The 23818-nt window shown below is 43.1% G+C and overlaps 1 protein-coding gene across 1 annotated transcript in view; it reads right to left on the bottom strand.

Annotated features, from left to right (window-relative positions):
• ZNF721 (zinc finger protein 721) overlaps positions 1-19692 on the bottom strand; it is a 94256-nt gene extending 74564 nt beyond the window's left edge. The window contains 2 exon segments of the mRNA XM_031664819.1: positions 11724-11850; positions 19502-19692. Coding sequence (XP_031520679.1) covers positions 11724-11850; positions 19502-19504 — 130 coding nt within the window. The 5' untranslated portion in view covers positions 19505-19692.
• Positions 19693-23818: the final 4126 nt, after the last annotated feature.

Below are 23818 nucleotides of genomic sequence, written 5' to 3'. Positions count from 1 at the left end.
AGACATTTCCAAACACCTCTCAAGAGCGACACAGGAGGAGCCACACCTGCTCCATTGATTGTATCAGCACCTTAATCTGCAGATATAACTGGAGGGTTTTCTTCCTCAGTGCCAGTCATACTGGTCAACATCTTGAAGAAAGTTCAGTCTTCTCAGAAAATACACAGAATCCACAACTGTCTGATGCCCAGATAACAGGTCTGCCAAGCATGAATTTCACTGCAGACCCCGTAGTAGTTGTGTGACCTGAATCCGAAGCACTTTATTGCAATCTCAGTGGAAATCTCATCAGTCCAGAAATCCAATAGGAGAAGATATTTACCTCCCAAAACTAGTCTATAAAGACAGAATGGTGTATTTACTCCTTCAGATGCAATGACGTCAAAACAAGGCTTCACAAATTATGAAAGATCAGGCAAACATAACAGCACTAAAGGAAACTAAAAATGCTCCAGGAACCATTAACAATAAAACACAGATCCAAGCCAGGTGTGGTGGCTCACGCCTGTAATCCCAACACTCTGGGGAGCCAAGGCGGGTGTATCACCTGAGGTCAGGAGTTCAAGACCAACCTGGCCAACATGGCAAAACCCCATCTCTACTAAAAATACAAAAATTAGCAGGGCATGGTGGCACGTGCCTGTAATCCCAGCCACCCAGGAGGCTGAGGCAGGAGAATCGCTGGAACCCAGGGGGCAGAGGCTGCAGTGAGCCAAGATTGTGCCACTGCACTCCAGCCTCGGGTGACAGAGCAAGACTCCGTCTCAAGAAAAAAAAATAAAAATAAAAATCTAAAAAATAGCTAACAGAAAATGTTCAGAGCAGCCAGAGAGAAAAGTCAGGTTATGCCCATCAGACTAACAGCAGATTTCTCTGCAGAAACCCCACAAACCAGAAGAAAGTGGGGGCCAATATTCAACGTTCTTAAAGAAAATAATTTTCAACCCGGAATTTCACATCCAGCCAAACTAAGCTTCATAAGCGAAGGAAAAATAATACAAACAAGCAAATGCTGAGAGATTTTGTCACCACCAGGTCTGACTTAGAAGAGCTCTTGAAGGACACATGAAAAAGAAAAACCGTTACCACCCACTGCAAAAACATACCAACCTGTAAAGACCATCGACACTATGAAGAAACTGCACCAGCTAATGGGCAAAATAACCAGCTAGCATCGTAATGACAGGATTAAATTTACACAGAACAATATTAATCTTAAATGTAAATGGGCTAAATGCCCCAATTAAGACACAGACTGGAAAGTTAGATAAAGAGTCAAGATCCATCAGTGTGCCATACTGAGGAGATCCATCTCATGTGCAGAGACAAACACAGGCTCAAAATAAAGGGATGGAGAAGGAGTATTTACCAAGCAAATGGAAAGCAAAAAAAAAGCCGGGGTTGCAATCCTAGTCTCTGATAAAACAGACTTCAAATGAACAAAGATCAAAAACAGAAGGGGTCAGGCGCAGTGGCTCATGCCTGTAACTCCCAGCACTTTGAGAGTCAGAGGCAGATGGATCACGAGGTCAGGAGATCAAGACCATCGTGGCTAACACAGTGAAACCCAATCTCTACAAAAATAGAAAAAATTAGCCGGGCGTGGTGGTGGGCGCCTGCAGTCCCAGCTACTCAGAAGGCTGAGGCAGGAGAATGGTGTGAACCCGGGAGGCAGAGCTTCCAGTGAGCCGAGATCATGCCTCTACACTTTAGCCTGGGCGACACAGTGAGACTCCGTCTCAAAAAAAAAAAAAAAGAAAAAGAAGAAGGGCATTACATAATGGTAAAGGGATCAATGCAACAAGAAGAGATAACTATCCTAAATATATATGCACCCAATACAGGAGTACCCAGATTCATAAAGCAAGTTCTTAGAGACCTACAAAGAGAGATGACTCTCGCACAATAATAATGGGAGACTTTAACACCCCACTGTCAATATTAGATCAACGAGACAGAAAATTAACAAGGATATTCAGGACTTCAACTCACCTCTGGACCAAGCAGACCTAACAGACATCAACAGAACTCTCCACCCCAAATCAACAGAATATACGTTATTCTCAGCACCACATTGCACTTATTCTAAAGTTGACCACATAACTGAAGTAAAACACACTTCAGCAAATGCGAAAGAACGAAAATTATAACAGTCTCTCAGAAAACAGTGCAATCAAATTAGGACTCAGGATTAAGAAACTCAAAACCATACAACTATATGGAAACTGAACAACCTGCTCCTGAATGACTACTGGATAAATAACGAAATTAAGGTAGAAATAAATAAGTTATTTGAAACCAATGAGAACAAAGACACAACCTACTAGAATCTCTGGGACACAGCCAAAGCAGCCTTTAGAGGGAAATTTATACCACTAAATGCCCACAAGAGAAGGCAGGAAAGACCTAAAATCGACACCCTATCATCACAATTAAAAGAACTAGAGAAGCAAAAGCAAACAAATTCAAAAGCTAGCAGAAGACAAGAAATAACTATGATCAGAGCAGAACTGGAGAAAATTTTTAAAAAATTTAGTGAATCCAGGAGCTAGTTTTTTTTTTTAAAGATCAACAAAATAGACCGCTAGAAACACTAATAAAGAAGAAAAGAGAGAAGAATCAAATAGACACAATAAAAAATGATAAGGGAGATATCAACACTGATCCCACAGAAACAAACTACCATCAGAGAATACTATAAACACCTCTACGCAAATAAACTAGAAAATCTAGAAGAAATGGATACATTCCTGGACACACACACCCTCCCAAGACTTAACCAGGAAGAAGTCGAATCCCTGAATAGACCAGTAACAAGTTCTGAAATTGAAGCAGTAATAGCCTACCAACCAAAAAAAGCCAGGACCAGACGGATTCACAGCCAAACTCTACCAGCGGTAAAAAGGGGAGTTGGTACCATTCCTTCTGAAACTATTCCAAACATTAGAAAAAGAGGGACTCCTCCCTAACTCATTTTATGAAGCCAGCATCATCCTGATAACAAAGCCTGGCAGAGAAACAACAAAAGAAAAAAATTCAGGCCATTATCTCTGATGAACATCGATATGAAAATCCTCAATAAAATACTGGCAAACCGAATGAATCCAGCAGCACATCAAAAAGCTTATCTGCCATGATCAACTTGGCTTCATCCCTAGGATGAAACACTGGTTCAACATATGCCAATCAATAAACATAATCCATCACATAAACAGAACCAATGACAAAAACCACATGATTACCGCAATAGATGCAGAAAAGGCCTTCGATAAAATTCAACACCCCTTCAAGCTAAAAACTCTCAATCAACTAGATATTGATGGAATGTATCCCAAAATAATAAGCTATTTATGACAAACACAGCCAATATACTGAATAGGCAAAAGCTGGAAGTATTCCCTTTGAAAACCACGATAAGACAAGGATGCCCTCTCTTACCACTTCTATTCAAAACAGTATTGGAAGTTCTGGCCAGGACAATCAGGCAAGAGAAATAAAGGGTATTCAAATAGGAAGAGAGGAAGTCAAGTTGTCTCTGTCTGCAGACGACATGATTGTATATTTAGAAAACCCAGTTGTCTCACCCCAAAATTTCCTTAATCTGACATGCAACTTCAGCAAAGTCTTAGGATACAAAATCAATTTGTAAAAGTCACAGCATTCCTATATACCAATAATAGGCAATAGACAGAGAGCCAAATCATGAGTGAACTCCCATTCACAGCTGCTACAAAAAGAATAAAATACCTAGTGTAGGGGCCTTTGAAAACAGTATGCTGAGAATAGATAGGGCTCAAGGACAGTATCTCCAACTGAACTTTTAATGAACTCCCGTAGGCGCCAAGAAGGCGGGTAAATAAGAAAGAATATAGAAACAAGGTACTGAGTAGAAGGTTACATGTGGGAAAAGAAAGTTTTTTTGCATTGCATTCTTTCTGCTGACGTGAGGTTTATGGAGTATAAATAAAGTGAGGCGGAGGCTCTGAGTGCAGCCGCCATGTTCTCTGTGTGTCTTTGTCTTTGTGTGTTCTTTCATTCTCCACCACCCCCGGTGCGGCCCCCAACACCTAGGAATACAACTTAGAGGGGATGTAAGAGACATCTTCAAGGAGAACTACAAACCACTGCTCAAGGAAATAAGACAGGACACAAACAAATGGAAAAACATTCCATGCTCATGGATAGGAAGAATCGGTTATCATGAAATGGCCATAATGCCCAAAGTAATTTATAGATTCAGGCCGGGCGCAGTGGCTCAAGCCTGTAATCCCAGCACTTTGGGAGGCCGAGGCGGGTGGATCACGAGGTCAGGAGATCGAGACTATCCTGGCTAACATGGTGAAACCCCGTCTCTACTAAAAATACAAAAAACTAGCCAGGTGTGGTGGCGGGCGCCTGTAGTCCCAGCTACTCGGAGGCTGAGGCAGGAGAATGGCGTAAACCCGGGAGGCGGAGCTTGCTGTGAGCCGAGATCGCGCCACTGCACTCCAAGCCTGGGTGACACAGCGAGACTTCGTCTCAAAAAAAAAAAAAAAAAGTAATTTATAGATTCAGTGCTATTCCCATCAAGCTACCATTGACTCTTCACAGAATTGGAGAAAACTACTTTATATATCATATAGAACCAAAAATAGCCCATATAGTCATAGGCCAAGGCAGGTGGATTTCTTCAGCCCAGGAATTCAAGACCAGCCTGAGTAACAAGGCAAAACCCTGTTTCTACAAAAAAAATACCAAAAAAATTAGCTGGATCTGGTGGCATGTACTTGTAATCCCAGCTACTCGGCAGGCTGAGATGGGAAAATTGTTTGATATTGGAGAGTTTGAGGCTGAACTGAGCTGTGAATGCACCAGTGCACTAGAGCCTGGGAAACAAAGCAAGACCCTATGTGGATAAAAAAGAAGTTAGAATGTTAAGCTAGGCTTTTAAATTTTTTTTTAATTTATTTTTTTTTTTGAGACGGAGTCTCGCTCTGTAACCCAGGCTGGAGTGCAGTGGCACGATCTCAGCTTACTGCAAGCTCTGCCTCCCAGGTTCACGCCATTCTCCTGCCCCAGCCTCCCAAGTAGCTGGGACTACAAGGGCCCGCCACCATGCCCGGCTAATTTTTTTGTATTTTTAGTAGAGACGGGGTTTCACCGTGTTAGCCAGGATGGTCTTGATCTCCTGACCTTGTGATCAGCCTCCCAAAGTGCTGGTATTACAGGCATGAGCCACCGCACCTGGCCAAGCTACACTTTTATGAGATATTTTATATCTCTTGGAAATTACAAAAAAAAAAAAAAAAAAACACAAAAAAACACTGTAGTAGATACACAAAACAGGGAACCAAAGCATATAACAATAAAAACAAAACAAAAACAACACTACACAAGGGAAGACAGCATGAAAGAAAAACAGAAACTACTAAATGTTCAGAAAACAATGAACAAAATGGTAGTCATATGTTATTTCTCTTTTATCTATTTTGTTGTCTCTTTTTTTTTTTGAGATGGAGTCTCACTCTGTCGCTCAGGCTGGAATGCAGTGGCACGATCTTGGCTCACTGCAACCTCCGCCTCCAGGGTTGAAGCAATTCTTCTGCCTCAGCCTCAGTTATTAAAACTGCGGTACTCCTCATTGGTTTTCCTTTACCTAATGATTTCTGTGAAGTGAGACTTGGGTGGTGGGAAGAAGGAATTAGACACTTTACCTGCCACCTTGCATGTGTGGGCACTTGCACACATGCTGTCTACATGTAATCCACTCCCTTTACTTTCCTTTGAAACTGGGAAGGTTAAAATATGGGGGGAAATCCTATATGTTGCAATGATACCTTTATGGAAAATTTAAGACATCAAACTCCCCAGGCTCTCCGTCTTGATTTATGCTTGAGTTGTCATGTGCTGTATTTGCTTTGAACTGATTATCAGAAGTTTTACTAAAATGTTGAAGAAATAATTCACTTTCATCTGCTTTCTAGATTTTGTACATCTGAGTTAATAAAGCAAAGCTTGTTGATAGTGTAGTTTTCTGCAGCCATTACCACTACAAAGAAGTTTGAATGAGGGATTTTTTTTCTTTGTTAAAATAGTTCCTGTTTCTGTAGAAATTTCATTTTTAGATTAAACTGCGATGAATATCAGAAAAAAAAAAACAAAGAAAATGAGATCTCAGGAGAAATCACTCATTATGGCAAAGACAGTACCAAAGGGGATGGTGCGAAACGATTCATGAGAAGCCAACCATATAATCCAATCACATCCCTCCAGGCCCCACCTACAACATTAGGGCTTACCATTTAATGTGAGATTTGAATGAGGAGGCCACAGATCCAAACCATATTACTTACAAAAGCCAAAAAGTGAAAAACCTCAAACATCCTTCAGGAGATGAATAATTTAAAAGGATGTGGTTTGGCTGGGCATGGTAGCTTATGCCTGTAATCCCAGCACTTTGGGAGACCGAGGCGGGCGGACCATGAGGTCAGGAGATCGAGATCATCCTCGTTAACACGGTGAAACCCTGACTCTACTAAAAATACAAAAAAAAAAAAAAAAAAAAAAAATTAGCCAGGTGTGGTGGCAGGTGCCTGTAGTCCCAGCTGGAGCCTGAGGCAGGAGACTGTCGTGAACCCAGGAGGTGGAGCTTGCACTGAGCCGAGATCGAGCCACTGCACTCCAGCCTGGGCGACAGAGTGAGATTCCGTCTCAAAAAAAAAAAAGATGTGGCTTACGTGGCTTACACATACAATGAAAACTTCTTTAGACTTAAATGAAAATATCTTTTCAGATCATACAATAAGGATAGATCTTAAAGCCATTATTTTAATAAGACAGTATTTAATTAGACACCATTATTTAATAAGACACTAACAAAGTGACAGTGTATGATTCCACTTACATAAGATATTTTAGGTAGTAAATTCCTACAAAACATAAGTACAATGGTGCTTGCCTACAGTTAGGGTTGCGAGACCTCAGTGGAGTTAAAGACCAAGGAAGGGTTATTTGGAAAAAGCAGGCCCTCTCCCAGGTGGCCAACTCCAGAGCCCACAGACATGGCTACAGACAAGAAAATGGTGCATGGAGGTTGGCCTTACTGAGGATTATGAAGCAGTTCCATAACTTCTCTCAAATTCAATCTCAGCTATAGCCCAGAAGTGGTCCTTCCCGTCAAGAGACTTGCAGGAAGACACACCCAGTCATGGCCCTAGAGACAGGCCTGCAGATCCTGGCCTCAGTTGTGCTCCTTGAAGCAGTCCTATGACTCACTTCAAGTCATTTGTAGTCACAGTCCGTGGCCACTCATACACACTCAGAGGCCCACAGAGACCTGCAAAAACTGTTTCCAGGGACCGCGTACGGTGGCTCAAGCCTGTAATCCCAGCACTTTGCGAGGCTGAGGTGGGTGGATCAGGAGGTCAGGAGATCAAGACCAGCCTGGCTAACATGGTGAAACCCCGTCTCTACTAAAAATACAAAAAATTAGCCAGGCATACCAGGCGCAGTGGCTCACACCTGTAATCCCAGAACTTTGGGAGGTCAAGGCGGGTGGATCACGAGATCAGGAGATCGAGACCACAGTGAAATCCTGTCTCTACTAAAAATACAAAAAAGCAGCCCGGCGCGGTGGCGGGTGTCTGTAGTCCCAGCTACCCCGGAGGCTGAGACAGAAAGGCGTGAACCCGGGAGGCAGAGCTTACAGTGAGCTGATACTGCACCACTGCACTGCAGCCTGGGTGACAGAGTGAGACTCCATCTCAAAAGAAAAAAAAAAATTAGCCGGGCATGGTGGTTTGCACCTGTAGTCCCAGCTACTCAGGAGGCTGAGGCAGGAGAATCGCTTGAATCCAAGAGGCAGAGGTTGCAGTGAGTCAAGTTCACACCACTGTACTCCAGCCTGGGGGACAAAACAAGACTCCGTCACAAAAAAAAAAAAAAAAACTGTTCCCAGGTAGTCAGTAAAAGCCAAACCCATTTATATACCTGGTATTTGGGCTATAATATGCAGACAAACTTCAAAACCCAATCCTACTGCCTGCCATATAGATTAATGTCCTCAAGGAAATCTAATCTTTCCAGGGCCCAGAAAGAATCTATGACTGTCCAAATCTCTGGTAACACAACCATCAAAAGCAGACCCCACAGCAGACCCAGCATCACCCTTGTGACCCAGCTACAACCCTTCTTCTCTGCAACCCCAGAGGTAATCTCATCAGCCTGGGGACCCAACAAAAGGAGATGTTTACCTGCCAAAAAACAGATTATAGAAAACTGTAAATCACTGTTAACTCCTTAAAATATATAGACACAGGGCTGCTTCAGGGACCACAGCTGAATCCAAGATCTGCAAGCATGCCTCCAGGACCACAGCTTCTATCTTAACATATTACCGAAAGTTTGTATCAGAACAATTAGCCAAGGAAAAGAACAAAGCTCTCCTGCTTGCAAAATAAGAAAAAATTTTACTGTTTGTAGATAATATGATCATGCATATATATGAAATCCTAGAGTAGAATAACAAAAACTGAACTAATAAATGCATTTATTAAGGTATTAGAATACATAATCAACATGTAAATACTTGTGGGGTTTTTTTGTGCATGTTTTTGAGACAGAGTCTCACTCTGAGGCCAAGGCTCATCTCAAACTCCTGTGCTCAAGTGATCCACATGCCTTGGCTTCTGAAAGTGCTGGGATTACAAAAATGAACCACTACACCTGCCACAACATACAAATATTTGTTTCATTTCCATAAAGTAACAACAAAATTTCCAAGAAAAAATTCTATTTACAACACTATAAAAATAAGAAATTCAAAATAAATTTAACCAATGAAATAAAAAAATGTATACGCTAAATACAATAAGCCACAAAATCTAATGTATAACAATAAATGTATATACTAAATACAATAATGACAGAAATTGAAGCAGACACAAACACATATTTCATTAGGATCACTAATATTGTCAAAGTATATTATCGAAAGTGATTTGTAGATTCAAATGGGATCCCTATCAAAATTTTAGTGTTATTTTTCACAGTAATAGAAAACACAATTGTAAAATTTAAGTGTAACCTTAAACAACTTTAAATAACCTGAGCCATCGTGAGAAAGAACAAAGCTGGGGCATCATACTTCTTAATTTTAAACTTTATTTAATGGTTATTGTAAGCAAAAGAATATGGCATTTGCATAAATACACATACAAAAACCAATGAACAGAATAGCGCCCAGAAACAAATCCATGCATACAAGGTCAACGAATTTTGGGATGGGGATCATGAATATACAATACAGAAATTATAGGCTTGTCAATACATGGTGCCAGAAAAACTGAGAAGCCACAAGCAAAAGAATAAAAGTACATTTTTTTTTTTTTTTTTTGAGACGGAGTCTCACTCTGTTGCCCAGGCTGGAGTGCAGTGGCACGATCTCGGCTCACTGCAAGCTCTGCCTCCCAGGTTCACGCCATTCTCCTGCCTCAGCCTCCCGAGTAGCTGGGACTACAGGCACCCACCACCACGCCCAGCTAATTTTTTGTATTTTTAGTAGAGACGGAGTTTCACTGTGTTAGCTGGGATGGTCTCGATCTCCTGACCTCGGCCTCCCAAAGTGCTGGGATTACAGGCGTGAGCCTCCACGCCTGGCAAAGGTAGACCATTTTCTTATACCATACCCCAAAATTAACTCAAAATGAAACACATGTAAGACCAAAAACCTTAGAACTCCTGAAGAAAACATGGAAAAACCTTGATACTGGTCTTGGCAATAATTTTTTGATATGCCATCAAAAGCACGGCAACAACAACAAAAATACAAACAAGTGGGATTGTATCAAAGTAAACTGCTTCTTCACAGCAAAGGAAAACAAAATTTCTAAAAACCCTACGGGATAGAAATATTTGCAAGTGATATATCTGATAACAAGTTAATTTTGGGAGAACAAGGCGGGAGGATCACTTGAGGTCAGGAGACTGAGACCAGCCTGACCAACATGGTGAAATCCCATCTCTACTAAAAATACAAAATAAGCCAAGAGTGGTGGCGCATGCCTGTAATCCCAACTACTTGGGAGGTTAAGGCAGAAGAATCACTTGAACCCAGGAGGCAGAGATCACAGTGAGCCAAGATCGTGCTACTGCACTCCAGCCTGGTGACAGAGGAAGACTGTCTCAAAAAAAAAAAAAAAAGTTAGTATCCACATTCAAAATATTTAAGAAACTTCTGCAATTCAAAGCAAAACAATAATAACGATAACCCATTCAAAAACAGGCAAAAGGTTAGATTTTTTTCCCCAAAGACATACATACAACATATATGCTGTATTCTGTTGGTGAGATGTAAATTGAAAAAGTCATCATAAAAACCAGTAAAAACTAAAAATGGACATATCATATAATCCAGCAATACCATTTCTGGCCATACTACCAAAGGAAATTAAATTAACACCTTGAAGAAATATCTTCAGCCCCATATTCATTGTATATTTATAATAGCCAAAATATGGAGTATATATATATACATAGTAAAATACTACTCAGCCATAAGAGAAAAGGAAATCTAGCCATTTACAACATGGATAGACCTGGAGGACATGATGCTAAATGAAATTAGCCAAACACAGAGGGACAAAGAAACTGCTTCTTGTCACATAGATGGGTAAATCTTAAAAATGTACTCATAGAAGCAGAAAGTAGAATGGTGGTTGTTAGAGCCTAAGGGTGGGAACATGAGGAGATGTTGTTCAAAGAGTACAAATTTTTAGTTATAAGTTGAATAAGTCTGAGTAACCTAATGTACATTAGCATTAGATTAGCATAATAGTATTCTGTTTATAATTAGTAATACTGTAATGTATGCTTACAATTTGCTACAACACTAGGCCTTAAGTGTTCTTATTACCAAAAAAAAATCATTATCTGAGGTAATAGATGTGTTGATCAACTTGACTATATTTTTGCAATAAAATATGCATATATCACAAAATATATACTTATCAAATCATTACATTGTACACATTAAAGATACTCAAACAATTTTTATTTATCAGAAAACTCCATGTCACACAAACACAGCTATACAGTAAGTCCTCACTTAATGTTCAAAACAGGTTCTTGAAAACTGCAACTTTAAATGAAGCAATGTTGCTATATACCAAACATAACTCTTGTTTGTATCAATTAAACTTTGCTAAAATTAGTTTTCTTTTTTTGTTGTTGTTTTTTGGTTTTTTTGAGACTGAGTTTTGCTCTTATCACCCAGACAGAAGTTCAGTGGTGCAATCTCGGCTCACTGCATCCTCCACCTCCCAGGTTCAAGTGATTCTCCCAACTAAGCCTCCCGAGTAGCTGGATTACAAGCACCTGCCACCACGTCCAGCTAGTTTTTTGTATTTTTAGTAGAGACGGGGTTTTGTCATGTTGGCCAGGCTGGTCTCAAACTCCTGACCTCATGATCCACCCACCTCAGCCTCCCAAAGTGCTGGGATTACAGGCGTAAGCCACCGTGCCCAGCCCTAAAATTCATTTTCTTAAATGATATGTTGCTTCACTTACAGTTTCTGAGACTCTATTACCAATGTTAAGAATTTACTATATACATATACAACTTATATATGTGTGTGAGACACACACATTTTTATATAGATACAGATATATCTCAAAAGACATTCTACAAAAATAGAAAATAAAACTCTGAGGGAGTATTAGGAATTATGTATTAAAATTATCCTCACCCAGGGAGACCAGGTTTCTGTAGTTCTCCAACATCACATCTCTATACAGATTCTGCTGGGCAGGGTCTAGGCATTTCCACTCTTCTGGAGAGAATTCTATGGCCACATCCCTGAATGTTAAGGGTTCCTGAAAATACATATGTATCAAGTGAGAGAGGTCTTAATTTGACTACAGGTGAAATGTGTTAAGAGAACTAGTTCTGACATGTGACTGGGATTATCTGATAAAATAACTTTCAACACAGTAATATTCTCTAAAGTATTCTATAGCTCTGAGGAAAAAGGAAGGCATTCCAACAGTTTCTGTTGCTGCAATAAAAATAATGGGCTACATTAACCTGCCCCTACCAAAACCAAGCAGAGTAGGCCCTGTGACCTCCTGGAAAACAGGTTGAACTCACCTCTCATGAAAGTATCTGGAAGTCCTCATGCTTGACCTTGGCCTTGCTATAATATGTGAGTAACTTAATTTAAAAAACAGAAACGTTTCCACCCAGAACAATAGACAGGATGTGATGGGAGGGCATACGTGATGATTTAACTTCAAATTGTGACCCTAGGGGAAGACTGGGCTGAGAGTCACTTAGCTAAGCACTGTCTCTCAAGCTTCAATGTGCATATAAATTATTTAATGTCCTAGGCCTCACTGTACCAAAATTTTGCAGCTTTGAAAACAGTCCATGAATTAGCGACTTTTATCAAGTCTCCTGTTAATGCTGATGTTCCTCCACCTGGATCCATTATAGCACTACTCGGCTAGAGAAAGCAGGCACAGCACAGAGTCCCTTACCCCAACACAAATACTTTTCATTCCAAGACAAGACCACCAATCATCCTGAAGCATAGCATTCTCTGCAGGCCCTTTAATGGTTACAAAGGCTGGAGATGGTGTCAATGTCTAACTCTGCATTGGAAAAACATGTGGGCCGGTACTGGTGACTCACGCAGTAATCCCAGCACTATGGGAGGCCGAGGCGGGAGAATCACGAGGTCAGGAGTTCGAGACCAACCTGGCCAATATGGTGAAACCCTGTCTTTACTAAAAATATAAAAAATAGCCAGACTTGGTGACATGCGCCTGTAATCTCAGCTACTCAGAAGGCTGAGACAGAAGAATCGCTTTAACTCAGGAGGTAGAGGTTGCAGTGAGCCGAGATCATGCCACTGCAGTCCGGCCTGCGAAACAGAGTAAGACTCCATCTCAAAAAAAAAAAAAAAAAAGGAAAGAAAAGAAAAACATGTGCACCTGCATTAATGCGATATTTATGGAGCATGTACTATGTGCTCAGGAGTATGTCACAGAGCACTGTGCTGGGACATTCATATTATGTGTTAATTCTTGTAACATCCTGGGAGGTGGGTACTAAGTATCCAATACTTCCCAGGATTTAAATGCAGGGCCCAGAATTTCCATTTCCTTTGTTTTCGTACTACTGATTTTTTTTTTTTAATGTATAGAAGAATAGCTCAATATAAATAGATGGCAAAGAAACAGAAAGGAAGTTTTAAGTGCAATTCAGAGGAATTTTTGTGTATTTACTTTAAGACTTGTAAAAAAAAAACACAAACTACAGGCATGGAGAACAGGTTGCTGGATGAGATGTCTCTAGAAACACTGGTTTTAATTTTATAAAAAAGAATTTCAGGCCCAAAAGTATGTATCTTTTCCCAATTTATCTGCTTTTGTGTTTCAGGAAATTGGGAGCACCAGCTCTGGAGAGGTGGTAGGAGCAGCCACTCCAAACACTGATCTCCTCAAAGCAGTTCTGTGAGAGATTTCAGTGCGGGGCCAGACCTGGACAAGGTTCAGCACAGGGTGGATCTGAGCAGGGTTAGGACAGAGAGTGGGCCCCAGGCTTCTGTTCTCTATGCCGCTAAGTATTTTCAGCTGTCTTTTCTAAGGCTGCCCTAGAGAAATTTGATTCCCAGAGTTTGTGAAATTTTAATCTATTTTATCCACTCCCCTGTGTCTTTCATAACATACAACAAGGAATTTAACCAAAACCCTTGTTTTTCTAGACCAATTATGTTAGAAGCCAAACACTTACTCTTAGCAAGGTAAAAACAGTACTAACAATAACAACTTCTCTTCTGTCAGTGAATACTCTCTTCAGGTGGTGGCATTAAAACTCACAAAACAATAAAAGGAAAGTAACCCAAATGAAGTTTAAGTCTCCTGTACAGTGTCCGTCTTTGTACTGAGCACATGATGCTGAATTCAACCATTATTCATGTGCTCCAGACTGCAAGTTGCTTGAGGGTAGGGACCATGACTGCTTCATCTCTTTTTCTAATGACCACATGAAATAGAAACAATTAGCTTATTAATCAGTTTGAGAATCCAGATCTCATTTTTCACCAAAAAACTGGAGAACTGGAGCAACTCTTATCTGGGTATAAACCAAGGAGATTCTTTCTGTGAAGGGAGGAACAAACCCTGGGTGAGTCATTTCTCTTCCTCTAAAATGGGAGCAGAATTAGACCTTGCCATCAGACTGACCCAGTCTGCACAGGATATCCTCAGATGTCTCAAATACAGATGCTGGTGAGTGTCCCCAGTGACCCTGGGCTGATGTCCCCATGGTGATCCAGGCAGGAGAGATTCAGGCTCAATTTGTGGGATGCAAACAGAAAATGGAACAGCCCTGGTGAAGCTGCAGATCCTAGATCCAGATGTGAAAGCCCCTGTCCCTGATCAGGTAACTCTGAGGCAAGGCGAAGGACAAAAGTACTCTACTCCAATAACACAGTTTACAGGGAGGCATAGTTGTGACTATGGCTCTGGTTATTTTGTGGCCCTGACCCCCCACTGCTAAAGTGCTTGTTTACACTTAACAGATTCTGCCACAGGATTGTGTTCATACCAGAAGCCTCCCACACAACTACAGCAGGTCACTGGACAAGATCTGGAAAACTCAAAGGGCTTCACTCTGAAAGTGGGGATTAAGATGTCTACGTTGACCTCTCATGATGCAGAAAACGTCTTCTGAGTTTTCTGTATGTCTTCAACCCAAAGTCTAGCCCTGTCTTATGAATCCTAGGCAGAGGTCAGCTTTTATGTGCAGATTCTAGGTAGGATCAATGTGCCTCAGCATTCTTGGGGGTTACAGCAAGTGGAGTACAACCGGAGGAAAGATTGTTCATAAAGGCACCTTCAACACATTCTGGTTTGTTTGTTTGTTTGTTTTTTGAGATGGAGTCTTGCCTCAGCATTCTTGGGGGTTACAGCAAGTGGAGTACAACCGGAGGAAAGATTGTTCATAAAGGCACCTTCAACATATTCTGGTTTGTTTGTTTGTTTGTTTTTTGAGATGGAGTCTTGCTCTGTCGCCAGGCTGGAGTGCAATGGTGCCATCTCAGCTCACTGCAACCCCCACCTCCCAAGTTCAAGCAATTCCCCTGCCTCAGCCTCCTAAGTGGCTGGGATTACAGGCGCGTGCCACCACACCTGGCTAATTTTTTGTATTTTAGTAGAGACGGGTTTTCTCTATGTTGGCCAGGATGGTTTCAATCCCCTGACCTTGTGATCTGCCTGCCTCAGCCTCCCAAAGTGCTGGGATTACAGGCGTGAGCCACCATGCCAGGCCCAACACATTCTGAAGAATATTTTGACCTAAAAGGAAAATCCTGGGGTAAACCATAAGTAGAGAGTTTATTTGGGCCAAAGCTTGAAGAAGCAATGCTGGAATATAAAGCTGCCCTGAATATACACTCCAACTAGAAGTTATGAGTATATTTTTAAAGGCAAAAAGGAAGGTAGAGAGAGAACGGATAGAAAGTCATCAGAAATTCTTATTGCCTTATGGAAGTAAGTGGTTAGTGACTGGCTATATACATTGTTAATTTATAAGGTGTGGGTTATAGTGTCCACTATGACATTATTAGGTTAATTTACAGCCATTTGTGGCAATAGAACACAATTTCAAAAGACAAATAGTTCAAAGAGGGGAACAGTACATGACTGTGGTCTCATTTTAACACATCACTGTATCTGATTAAAATAACTTATATTTCTCAGATAAAAGTTCTATCCTTCTCTCAAACCCCAAGACTATAAATTCAGAATTTGGAACTGCACATTTAAGACGTGGAGGGCTGGTGAGCTATGCACATTTGTGGGCATTTGGGCAAAGGGAGAAGGCAGTTGAAGTTCTCAGGTTTAATCAATGCACATGTGGGATCCTGATTGGGATTATGGGCCCCATGATCACGGAATCAGTGTCAGATTTGAAGATTCCAGGCACACTGACAAAGGAGGAATAACTGATTGCAGTACTAAAAAGTTATTTTTGTAGAAATCTAGTATAATTGTTATAGAAGGGACTGCAGATCTCAAATAGGAGAGACCATTCTATTTCCAGATTTGGCGAGCACTTTGCTGCACTTTGCCACCAAATTCTGGGTTGTGAGTGGAATCCTGAGAAAGGTTTTTCTCTAAAGTGAAGCAGAGATAGCACTTGTGTATAATGTCTGATGATTCCAGACGGTGTGTGGAAAACATAACTAAAAGCAAAATCATCTCCAATCCTAAAAAACTGTACACAACAATAGAAAAGAAAATGTTTTGGTACATAATAAACCAAAATGTGGTGTGCATCACAAGCAATCTAAGAGACTGCAAACACAGAAACTCACCATAATTAATTCTCAAGCAGAAGACATGACAGCACCATTTGTCATATACAGCTTATTGTAATTTCACCTAGTAATTTGAGAAGTCATCTGGATTTTCTAATTGGTAATATTCACAGAAAAAATAAACTTCCAACATCTTCATGACAGGAGTTAAATTTCCAGTGTGGAGCTAAATACCTGCTGAAGGCAGCCTCCTAGGTGCCTACAGAAACTGTGGGATAGGGTGTATGTTCTTGCTATTTACATTTCACACCAATAGTTTCCAGGTCCTAAAGGCAAGTTTGACTCAAAAAAAACAAATGTCCTATTTAATTGATGAAATTTATTTATATATATTTTAAAGAAGCAGATAAAATACTTAAATATAAACGTTTTCAAGACGGGCACAGTGGCTCACACCTAAAATCCCAGCACTTTGGGAGGTCCAGGTGGAGGGATCACTTGAGGTCAGGAGTTCGAGACCACCCTGGCCAACATGGTGAAACCCCGTCTCTACTAAAAATACCAAAATTAGCTGGACGTGGTGGTGCGGGCCTGCAATCCCAGCTACTTGGGAGCCTGAGGCACGAGAATTGCTTGAACCCAGGAGGCAGAGGTTGCAGTGAGCCAAGATAAGGGCACTATACTCCAGCTGGGGCAACAGAGACTCGTCTCAAAAAAAAAAAAAAGAAACAGGCCTGGCGCGGTGGCTCACGCCTGTAATTCCAGCACGCTGGGAGGCTGAGGCGGGCGGATCACGAGATCAGGAGATCGAGACCATCCTGGCCAACATGGTGAAAACCCGTCTCTACTAAAAATACAAAAAAAATTAGCTGGGCGTAGTGGCGGGCACCTGTAGTCCCACCTACTCGGGAGGCTGAGGCAGGAGAATGGCATGAACCCCGGAGGCAGCGCTTGCAGTGAGCTGAGATTGTGCCACTGCACTCCAGCCCGGGAGACTGAGCGAGACTCTGTTTCAAAAAAAAAAAAAAAAAGTTTTCAAACAGCTTTAGGAAAAGGCAGAAGAGCAAAAATTCTTACCTCTTTATTTATTTATTTATTTAGAGACTGAGTTTCAGTCTTGTTGCCCAGGCTGGAATGCAACCGCGTGATCTCAGGTCACTGCAAGCTCCGCCTCCCAGGTTAACGCCATTCTCCTGCCTCAGCCTCCTGAGTAGCTGGGACTACAGGCGCCTGCAGCCCTTTGTAGGCCAGGCTGGTATTGGCCAGGCTGGTCTCGAACTCCTGACCTCATGATCCGCCCGCCTTGGCCTCCCAAAGTGCTGGGATTACAAGCATGAGCCACCGCGCCCAGCCGCTCTTCTGCTATTTTCTTCCTCAAATTCTCTTTCCTGTGCACATAGTGTGCCTAAGTCCATCCCTCCACTCCAACCTGGGCGACAGAGTGAGACTTCGTCTCAAAAAAAAAACAGAGGGCCAGGCGCGATGGTTCACGCCTATAATCCCAGCACTTTGGGAGGCCCAGGCAGGCGGATTACCTGAGGTCGGGATTTCGAGACCAGCATGATCAATACGTAGGAAACCCGTCTCTACTAAAAATACAAAATTAGCCAGGCGTGGTGGCACATGCTTGTAATTCCAGCTACTCGGGAGCCTGAGGCAGAAGAATCGCTTGAACCTGGTAAGCGGAGGTTGCAGTGAGCCAAGATCGTGCAGTTGAACTCCAGCATGGGCAACAAGAGCGAAACTCCGTCTCAAAAATAAAGAAAAGAAAATGGCAGAAGAGAGAAAGGTGCTATTAAGAGTCATGGGAGGGGGCAGGGCAGGACTCACTAAAAGACTGGTTTGTGCTACAAGTGCAGTCCGAGGCAGGGTTACCATCTGACTGACTGCTGTGTCTATAAAGGCAGAGATTAGGATTAGGTGGTCCAGAAGCCTGAATGGGGGAAGGAAACAGGTTCCTGCTACAGATCCAGTGTCTGGGATTCAAATGAGCCAGGAGTCTTCTGGGCACTGTGTGGGTTCTTGGCAGAACAACCTAGGAGCAAAGCTTCCATAGGTACAATTCCTGAGGGTGGAACCCTGTACTGGGAGGAGTGAGGCCATGCGAATACCCGGTGGGCGCGCTCAGGAGTGGGTTAGCATTGGGTGGGGGTTGGCAGCAGGGTGCAGGGAAGGGATGTTTGTCAGAACTCCTTTCCTCTGAGTTCTCAGTCCCCTCTCCCCGGGAGGAGACCTGGAGGAACAGGACAGTGCCCAGCGGGACAGCGCATGTGCAGAACCCAGGCGCGCCTCCCGCAGACACCAGGCTCCCTCCAGCCCAGGCTCAGCCATGTCTTTCTTCTGACAGAAAACGTGCGGAGTTTCCTCAACACCCGTCAATGCTCCAACCCCAACGGGGTGTCCAGCCACTCACTAACGACCCCACCCAGAGTCAGCGCAGACCCACAAGCTCCGCGCTCTTCCCGCAACTGCCCCCCTGCAGACGCCAGTCCCTGCCTCTGGACACCCGTCTTCATTTCTGAACGTCTCCAACAAACCAGGGGCGCCCACACCCTCCTCAAGTTCCATAATGTGGCAGAACCACTCACAGAACCCAGCGAAGCGCTGTGCACACGACACCAGCGTATTCTAAAAGATGCCGCTCAGGAACAGCCACGCGGAGGAGGCGCTCAGGGCAAGGGGACTGGTGGAAAGTTGGGGCGGGCGGGTGAATGGCTTCCCTTCCTCACACACCTCACAAAAGCCTTTCCTTCAAGACCCGCTGGCAGCCCCCAAACCACGAGCCATGGCCGGCGCTGTCCCATTAATGAGTCCTGTTTCCTCACATGAACTCTATGTTTTGACGGGGCCTCCATCTCATTCGGAACCGGGTAAAGTAGGGACAGGAGCCCGGACCACAGCTCCTCCCACACGTGCCCGCGCACGCCGCGCCGGCGTCTTCCCGGTGAGCTCCTCACCCCACAGCCCGGGGAAGGTGCGGGGCTGCGGTCGCAGAGCTGAACGAGGAGGGCTGCAGGCTGGGCAGAGCCGCCGTGCGGGGACCGACAGGAGCGCGGGTCCCTCACCGGAGGGGACTGAGGACAGAGGGCTGAGCGGCGGCAGCGGGGACTCCGTTCACAGACTCGGTCCCGCCGCCGCCATTTCCCGCCGCTGCCGACGAGGCCCTCCCAGCCTCGGGACACCCTGCCCGGCACACTCACCATTTCAGGGTTTCGAGGGTGTCGCGAAGTCTTAGCTAGAATCACCCAATACCCGCTGGTCACAGAGTGACGGAGGCTGAGGCTGTGGAGGAATCACGGAGGCCTCCCTGAGAGGGGGAAGCAGGACCGTGACGCCCTAACCCGGCTCTGGCTGAAGCAAGAGGCCAAGGCCGCGCTAGATTCCCGGATGCCGCCCCCTCCTCTGCGGCTGCGCGCCTTATTGGGCAGTTCTCACTCCAGCGCTCTGATTGGATATGGCTCCAGGCTTCACGCCCTCAGGCTTTGAATGACAGAAATTGCGACCATACAGTGCACTGAATGAGGCAGGAGTGACAGACTAGTGCCTCCAGGCACTTTCAGGCGGGGCCTAATCTCAGTGCTAGGCCGGGCTCTCTTGGGGGTTCATTTTAACCTTCTGGTGTGTAAGGTTACATCAGTTTATAAATTGTGCGCGCGCACACACACAGACACACACTTGTTCACAAATGGAAACAATATAATGACAACTATTTTAATATTTTACATTTCATAACCTTTCTGGCCTGTGGTGTTTTGAGTAAGACACCTGAGATTTCAAGAGAAAAGCAAACCTCTAAAAAATAAAATGTTAGCAGGCCTGTAATCCCAAAGCTTTGGGAGGCCGAGGTGGGGGGATCATGGGGTGAGGAGTTCCAGACCAGCCTGGCCAAGATGGTGAAACCTGTCTCTACTAAAAATTAGCCAGGCATGGTGGCGGGCGCCTGTAATCCCAGCTACTCATGAGGCTGAGGCAGGAGAATTGCTTGAACCTGGGGAGCAGAGGTTTCAGTGAGCAGAAATCGCGCCACTGAACTCCAGCCTGGGTGACAGAGTGAGACTCCATATCCAAAAATAAATAAATAAAATGTTGGCGGGGATTACAGAATCTAAGTGATTTTGTGGGAGCAAAACACTTTTGTAATTTGAAGATAATTTAGGAACACTTTATTATGCTGAATCTCTTAAGTACTTTTTCACAAATTTTTAATTGTCAGAAAAACAACATTGACCATCTTTTATTTTTTAATGTGTACGGGTTAGTAGTGCTAGGTATATTTACATTGCTCTGCAACAAACCTCTACAATTTTCACATCTTCCAAAGCTGAAACTCAATACCCCTGAAGCATTAACTGCCCCTTTTACTCTCTCTCCAGCTTATGAAATACATCAGTCTAATTTCTGTTTCTGTAAGTTTGACTACTTGAGATAGCTCATATAAATTTGGGGAACTAATAAATGTCCATGAAATCTTCACAATTTATGTTCTTCTGCCGGGGCTTCAGCCGGTCCCTCCGTTTGGGGTGCCTGACTTCCTGCAACAGAAGACCTTGGTCTATTTATTAAAAATCAAGTTATTCACTTTTGGCTATTGTGTTTCAGAAAACACATCTTTGTTCTTTTCTTTTTCTTTTTTTTTTTTTTTCTTTTGAGACAGTCTCTCTCTGCCGCCAAGGCTGGAGTCCAGTGGCACAATCTCGGCTCATTGCAACCTCTGCATAAGGAAGAAATTGCCAGTGATCTATTTGACAAGAGTTAACATCCATTCCATTATCTTTTTAAATGTATCATTGTCAAGTCAGGAAGGCAATAAAAATGCCTTTCAACAGTTGAACACAACGTCCACTTTTGGCTCAGTCTCACAGACAAAGACCTAGAATCTGTGCTTCTCAGCTGTGGTGCCTGTGCAAATGCTGGAACTCAAAAGAATATTCGGTGGTACACACACACACTGCTGAACAAAATTATGTAAGTTTGAGTTTAATATAAATGGAACTTAAAATGTCATATAAAATGTTGTTACTTAATTTTGTAAGAAAACTGAGTTAGATTTTGCAAAGGCATTAAATATAATTTTAATAGGAAACCATGAAATTTATGTGCACTTGGTGTGTAAATGACTGAACTTTGCCTGATTCAATAAAGGTCACATATGACTGTGAGACATTGTTGATGAAATGCTCCTACTGGTCACATATTGCACATGAGTTTTGATTTGTTATTTTATCTGAGGTCAATTTTTCTTTTTCTTTTTCTTTCTCTTTTTTTTTTTTTGAGATGGAGGTTTGGTCTTGCTGCCCTGGCTGGAGTGCAATGGCGCCATCTCGGCTCCCTGCAACCTCCACCTTCCAGGTTCAAACGATTATCCTCCCTCAACCTCCGGAGCAGCTAGGATTACAGGAGTGCGCAACCACACCTGGCTAATTTTTTTGTATTTTTAGTGGAGACGAGGTTTCTCCATGCAGGTCAGGCTAGTCTCAAACTCCTGACCTCAGGTGATCCGCCCACCTTCAGGTTAGCCTCCCAAAGTACTGGGATTACAGGTGTGAGCCACCATGCCAGGCCCGCTTTTTCTTAATTTTATTCATCAAGTTGTTTTTGTTTCTGTTTTTGATTTTTTTGAGATGGAATCTCACTCTGTTACCCAGGCTGGAATAAAGTGGCGTGATCTCGGCTCACTGCAACCTCTGCCTCCCTGGTTCATGTGATTCTCCTGCCTCAGCCTCCCGAGTAGGTGGGATTACAGGCGTGTGCCACCACGCCCAGCTAATTTTGGTATTTTCAGTAGAGACGGGGTTTCACCATGTTGGTCTGGCTGGTCTCGATCTCTTGACCTCAGGATCTACCCGCCTCGGCCTCCCAAAGTGCTGGGATTACAGGCGTGAGCCACCGCGCTTGGCCTTATTCATCAAGTTTTACACACTTTAGAGAGACCTTGTAGTTACCATGTGTTCTATGGATCTGTACTTTGTTAGAAATACACATTTTCAGGCAAAACCCAGACATATTGTATCAAAATCTGTATTTCAAATATTTCCAGGTGATTCACATGTTCATTAATAATCGTTAACTGGTAGTAATTCTGTAATTGAAAGGGAAAGTTTATATGGATGTATTGATTTGTCAGAAAGGTACAGTAAGGATTCTATGTTTCAATGCCTATACATCTTACAGAAAATAAAAACAATAATAAAGTGGGGATGGGAAAGGAGTTGAAGTAGAAATCCAAACAGAGGCCGGGCTGTGGCTCAAGCCTGTAATCCCAGCACTTTGGGAGGCCGACGGGCGGATCACGCAGGTCAGGAGATCGAGACCATCCTAGCTAACACGGTGAAACCCCGCTCTCTACTAAAAAAATACAAAACTAGCCGGCTGCAGGGCGGGCGCCTGTAGTCCCAGCTACCGGGAGGCTGAGGCAGGAGAATGGCGCGGAACCTCGGAGGCCGGAGCTTGCAGTGAGCTGAGATCCGCCACCGCACCCAGCCTGGGCGACAGAGCGAGACTCCGTCTCAAAAAAAAAAAAAAAAAAAAAAAAAGAAACTAAACAGAAATGAGACATAATTAGTAGATGTTCAGGCGGCGCATCAGCCTATTATACTATTTTGTTTACTGTGTATAAGTTAAAAATATTCTCTAATAAAACACTTGTATAAAAAGACAAACCATCTATAACATTGGCTCTTGGCTGGGGGTGGTGGCTCACACCTGTAATCCCAGCACTTTGGGAGGCTGAGGCAGGTGGATCACCTGAGGTCAGGAGTTCATGACTAGCCTGGCCAATATGGTGAAACCCCGTCTCTACTAAAAATACAAAAAAAAATTTAGCTGGGCAGGGTGGCGAGTGCTTGTAATCCCAGCTACTTGGGAGGCTGAGGCAGGAGAATCGCTTGAACCTGGGAGGCAGAGGTTGCAGTGAGCCAAGATTGCGCCACTGCACTCCAGCCCAGGTGACAGTGCAAGTCTCCATCTCAAAAAAAAAAAAAAAAAAAAATTAGCTCTTAAGATTGTGGTTAGATTTGGGGAGGAGGAAAAGAGAAGAGGAAGTAGTTTGTGGGCAAAAACAAGGGTAGTTCTATAGTTACATAAATGTATTAGCTTTGTTGAGCTAATTTATTGAGCATTACATTAATACTCTATTGCAGAAGTATTTCTGTATGCATCTTATGCATCAATAAAAATTGAAATATTACATATTTAATCCTAAATTAATATTTCAGAATAATAGCAATGTTTTTGAAATGGAGTCTCGCTCCATTTCATTTTGTATTTTTTCAGTTGAGACAGGGTTTCACCGCGTTAGCCAGGATGGTCTCGATCTCCTGAACTCGTGATCCACCTGCCTCGGCCTCCCAAAGTGCTGGGATTACAGACGTGAGCCACTGCGCCCGGCCAGCCTTTCATTTTTTACCTCAGTTGCGTAAGTAGCATGGTTTTAGTTTTGGGGAAAGCATTTTCTTACAGCAAAGTCCTTCCTCCAAAATAATACTCACCACAGCCAGGCCATCTAGCACCGTGGGCTT

The sequence above is a fragment of the Papio anubis genome, chromosome 3 (assembly GCF_008728515.1).
Source record: "Papio anubis isolate 15944 chromosome 3, Panubis1.0, whole genome shotgun sequence".
NCBI classification, from domain to species: Eukaryota; Metazoa; Chordata; class Mammalia; order Primates; family Cercopithecidae; genus Papio; species Papio anubis.
This window is presented reverse-complemented; position numbering and strand designations above follow the sequence as displayed.